The 4647-nt window shown below is 37.2% G+C and overlaps 1 protein-coding gene across 1 annotated transcript; it reads left to right on the top strand.

The window, feature by feature from the left end:
* The first annotated feature begins 1359 nt into the window (after positions 1–1359).
* LOC103454382 (zinc finger protein WIP2-like) lies at positions 1360–4331 on the top strand. The gene is made up of 2 exons (XM_008393979.4): positions 1360–2200; positions 3619–4331. The coding sequence occupies exons 1-2, from the start codon at positions 1541–1543 to the stop codon at positions 4054–4056; spliced, it is 1098 nt and encodes a 365-aa protein (XP_008392201.3). The 5' UTR covers positions 1360–1540; the 3' UTR covers positions 4057–4331.
* The last annotated feature ends 316 nt before the right edge of the window (positions 4332–4647 follow it).

The raw sequence follows: 4647 nt of genomic DNA, 5'->3' as shown, positions 1-4647 counted from the left end.
CCGGCGGTTTTTCGCCGTTTTTCTGAAGAATTTCATCGAGCCTCCACCTAGAAACTTCACACCAGCATTCCTTCTCAATTTTCCACCCAAGATTGACATGATTTTGGTCCCGTATCACAGAGAACGATGGGTGGGGTCCAAAAGCGTCACGAATGGCGATTGGCGGATCCTACAGCCTTCACCAGTGACCACCACCATCAATCCACTCCTTTTGAATCCAGGAACAAAGCCCAAACAGTGGTTGGAGTGTCGGAGTTCGCTTGGATGTCAAATCGAGTGGCATCATTTTTAGGGTTTTCGGTGGTTCAAAGGATTTTACTGAGCACTGGATTTCACGTACTTGTTTTATGAATGTTTTTCATGGCATGCTACAGTTTTCCGAAAACCTATTATGTGGTATTATATACATTTTCAAAACAGGGGGTTAGTATGTTCATAAAGAAAATGGTTTTCTTATTATTAGTATTATTATTATAAACTTTGATCCACTCATCCTTTCGTTTTGCGCCCCCTTAGGAGATAGATTCGAGGCATACAATCCCAGCGTTAGGGCACTTCCGCATAGGTATCTTTGAGTCATCTCAGTGTAGGTCCCATTCCTTTATTTGTACCTTTTATAACAATTCACTCACATTATTCTTAAGTAGTTGTATGGTCTGAACACGATTCTGCATTAGTATATTTCTTTCTAATTACGTATTTTATTCACATATATGTTTAAAATGGCTTCATCACCCTCGGGTGCCAGCCAGCACATGCCTATCCTGATATTTGAGGATATCGGGGTCAAGGCGTATCACCGTAGTACTAATCGGCAAGTAATCAAATATTTTAACTATTATTATTTCTCTAATTCACATCATAAAGTCATATAATAAAATAATAGAAAATAAGTTAGAAACATAAAATTAGCATGATTTTTATAAAAATTCTGTCCACAATGGCGTCGTTTGGGATTTGTTTGTTTGTTTGTTTTTTTTAATCCAAATGCCTAGGTTGTGCCTCGATAACGCCTTAGGCGCCTAGACATACCTCCCAAACGCCTATGCTAGTCTATAGTCCACTCTTACTGGGCAGAGACGTTTTCTTGATAGCCTCGTCTAGAAAAATTGGCTAGACTAATCTCAATACTATTTTTATTAAAACATTGTTATTTGATAACGAGGTACACACATGTACACATTCTGCACAACTCTAACTGGTGACTGTCTCAAACATAGGTTATAGATTCCACATATACTTTCTGTATAATATTAATCAAATAGAACTAAATTCCTTTTTAATCAAAATGAATTAGATTGGTTATTTATTTTTTGGTTGTATTTGTTCTTCACTAGGTGATTCTATTTCCCCTTTTCCCTTGCCTTTACTACTTCTTTACTCTGTAGTACTACTTTAATAACTCGGCTCTCCACCGTCCACTCCCTTCGGTCATCTTGTACTCTCTCTCTCTCTCTCTCTCTCTCTATAAGTGCAAGGTCACCCCAGCAAACTATTCCCCTCCTCTTATACTGTAGTGTACTACCCTTTTTAATTAACCATGGCTGACTACCCCCACTCATCAAATTTCTTCCCAGGTCTGTTCAAATTCAACCCTCTTCATCGTCACCATGAACATGAACCACCACCTTCAAACCCTCAGCCGCCTCCTCATGCTTCACAACCTTCTCCTCCCTATGCTCACAACTTCTTCCTCAACCAAAACCACTCTTTTTACTTCCCTACCCACCAACAAATCCTTAACACTAGACCCCCTTCCCCTCCTCTCAGAGAAGCCCTCCCCCTCCTCAGCCGCCTGAGCCCAACAAACCAACACCATCACCACCGCGATCATGAAGATCAACAACAACATCACCATGAAGATCATCACCACTTTAAAGATCAACAAGACGAGGAAGATGGTGACGGTGAAGACGATGAGAGTGTGACACTGCACATAGGATTGCCAAACCCTAGCGCTGCTGAAATGGCTTCTGTGCTTTCTGCTGCAGCTAATTCTTCCTCATCAGAGATGAGCAATAACAGTACTCATCATGAAAAATCAGATCATGGAGATCATGATTCTGCAGGGTACCCCATGAGTTGCAGGTTGAACAAGGGTCAGTATTGGATCCCTACCCCTTCTCAGATTCTCATAGGTCCTACCCAGTTTTCTTGCCCTGTTTGCTACAAGACCTTCAACAGATACAACAACATGCAGGTAAATCTCAATATTTTTTTTTTGAACCAAAAATAGTTTAAAAGTAAATATATTAATCAATAAAATTTCTTGATTCGCCAGCAAAACCATGGCCCCAGAAACCATTTTCCCTTTTCTCCTCCCTCCCCCTCTCTTCATATTTTTTTAGATCAGGCTTTTATTCTCTTTGTTTTTGTTTTCCTCCTCTCATAATTTAAGGATAAAAATCAGTCAAAATGTGCTCAGCTTTTTTATTTCTTTAATTTTCTTGCCTCAAGTATCATCCTATGCCCCTCAAGTATCATCCTATGCTTGGACTTATAAAGGGAAAAATTAGATTGGAGCTTTTTCATTTTTGTTTTATATTTTCATAATTTACATTTAAAAAAACTTGAATTATCATCTTCTACCTTTTTTTTGCATGGTTCTGGGAATTGGGGCTGAGTAAATCTTTCTGATTCAACTGAGGCTATGAGCAGTACCTCCCCCATCATGTGATTGAACACCACAGGCAATGTTCCTTATGCCTTTAGTACTTTGGAGTCTGTGCTCAAATATATAATGGCAGGAGCTGAAAAATCTTGCAGTGTTTTTATCAGAGGGGCCAGGTCATGACATTATTCCATTAACAAATTAGTTTCTCTATGTGGACCTTCAGTCTGCAACTAAACAGTTTTTGGGCATCAAAACCACCATACATAGTAATATCAAAACTCTATATTATCTAATGAATTTTGACTGGCGCTGATGTTTGGAGGGTTGGGGTGTGTGTTCTGCTTGCTTAATCCTTCATTACCCATACTGGGTTTTTTCCTTTTGTTAAAAGAGAAAACTCTATATCCACAAATTAATCTTCAAACTCATAAGTTATATATCTGTTTCTTTTATTATTACTTAATTACCTTTTTAAGTAATAGGCACAAACATTAATTCGCTAAAGAGACCAAAATTTTAAAACCAATTTGCAAATCAAATGATATCATCAATAGGAAATAAGCACGTTAATCAATGCTTAAATAATAATCCAATCATTAACAACTACATCATTTTGTTTCTCTAACATTGTTCATCATGACATTTAACTCTTTTAGAAATAGCATTTGTGAGATCCTTTTGTTTGAATATATAATAAAGCCTAAATTTTAATTCCCAAATATTTGCACCTTTCTTGTAGCAGTTTGTTACAATTTTTCTTTCATGTATAGAACTGAAATTATGGATAACTAACAAACTCGTAGTTAATCTTGGAATTCATCAATAACACATGACTAATTTATTAGAAGCCATATCACAGGCTTGTATTCTGCGAGGGCAGCAATTTAGTTATTTTTGTTTCTTTTAATTATTTATAGTTTATATGCGTGGTTTGGAATTCACTGAGTACTAATTTTCACCTTTCTAATTTTTTGGTCGTGATCCCTATATATATATAATTGTAGATGCATATGTGGGGGCATGGATCTCAGTATAGAAAAGGGCCTGAATCTTTGAGAGGCACTCAACCAACAGGAATGCTTAGGCTTCCTTGCTATTGTTGCACACCAGGTTGCAGGAGCAACATCGATCATCCGAGGGCAAAGCCACTGAAAGACTTCAGAACCCTTCAAACACATTACAAGAGGAAACATGGAATCAAGCCTTTCACGTGTAGAAAATGTAGCAAGGCGTTTGCGGTGAGGGGGGATTGGAGAACCCATGAGAAGAATTGTGGCAAGCTTTGGTATTGCATTTGTGGCTCTGATTTTAAGCACAAGAGATCTCTTAAAGATCATATCAAGGCTTTTGGGAATGGGCATGCAGCTTATGGAATTGATGGCTTTGAAGAGGAAGATGAACCTGCTTCTGAAGTAGAGCAAGACAATGAGTCCATGCAGTAATAATAACTTGGAAGGATTAAGAAGATTAATTATTTGTTAATGAGTCAAATATTACTATATGAACTTAGAGAGGAGAGTTATTGACATAGCCATGGCTTTCTGAGTAAGAACTATATGTAAGCATCATTTACTTGGAGAGCCACCTTTTTCTTCTATTTTTTCTTACTTTTCTGTAATGCTCTTATTTTTAGTTCTCTGTCAGCATTATTCTAGGATCCAAAACACTTCCACGTTAACTATAGTAAGTTCTGTGAATCCATTGTCCTTACAACGAATTTTAATGTCTTCTTCATTTATAATTTTGTTTCCTTATTGTTTTTTTTTTTTTTTTTGGGAGAACTGGTGTATTATCTTGGTGAATGAGGCTTCATTTTCAAGCCATTGCAACCAACGTTTAAACTCTTCCCTCCTCGCAACTTAAATTCGAGTACTATTATATCTTGTAAAAAAGAAGTTTATGCCCTTATTGCTGTGGTACAAATAGTTAGCCATTTAACTACTAACTTTGGTGAACCTCATGATGAGAATCGGTATCAAGAAGTCATCGGTTTGACCGGGAAACTATGTGAAAAATATATATTAAATGAACAA

The sequence above is a fragment of the Malus domestica genome, chromosome 14 (genome assembly GCF_042453785.1).
Source record: "Malus domestica chromosome 14, GDT2T_hap1".
NCBI lineage: Eukaryota > Viridiplantae > Streptophyta > Magnoliopsida > Rosales > Rosaceae > Malus > Malus domestica.
The sequence above is the reverse complement of the archived record's forward strand: the minus strand, read 5'-3'. Positions and strand labels throughout refer to the sequence as shown.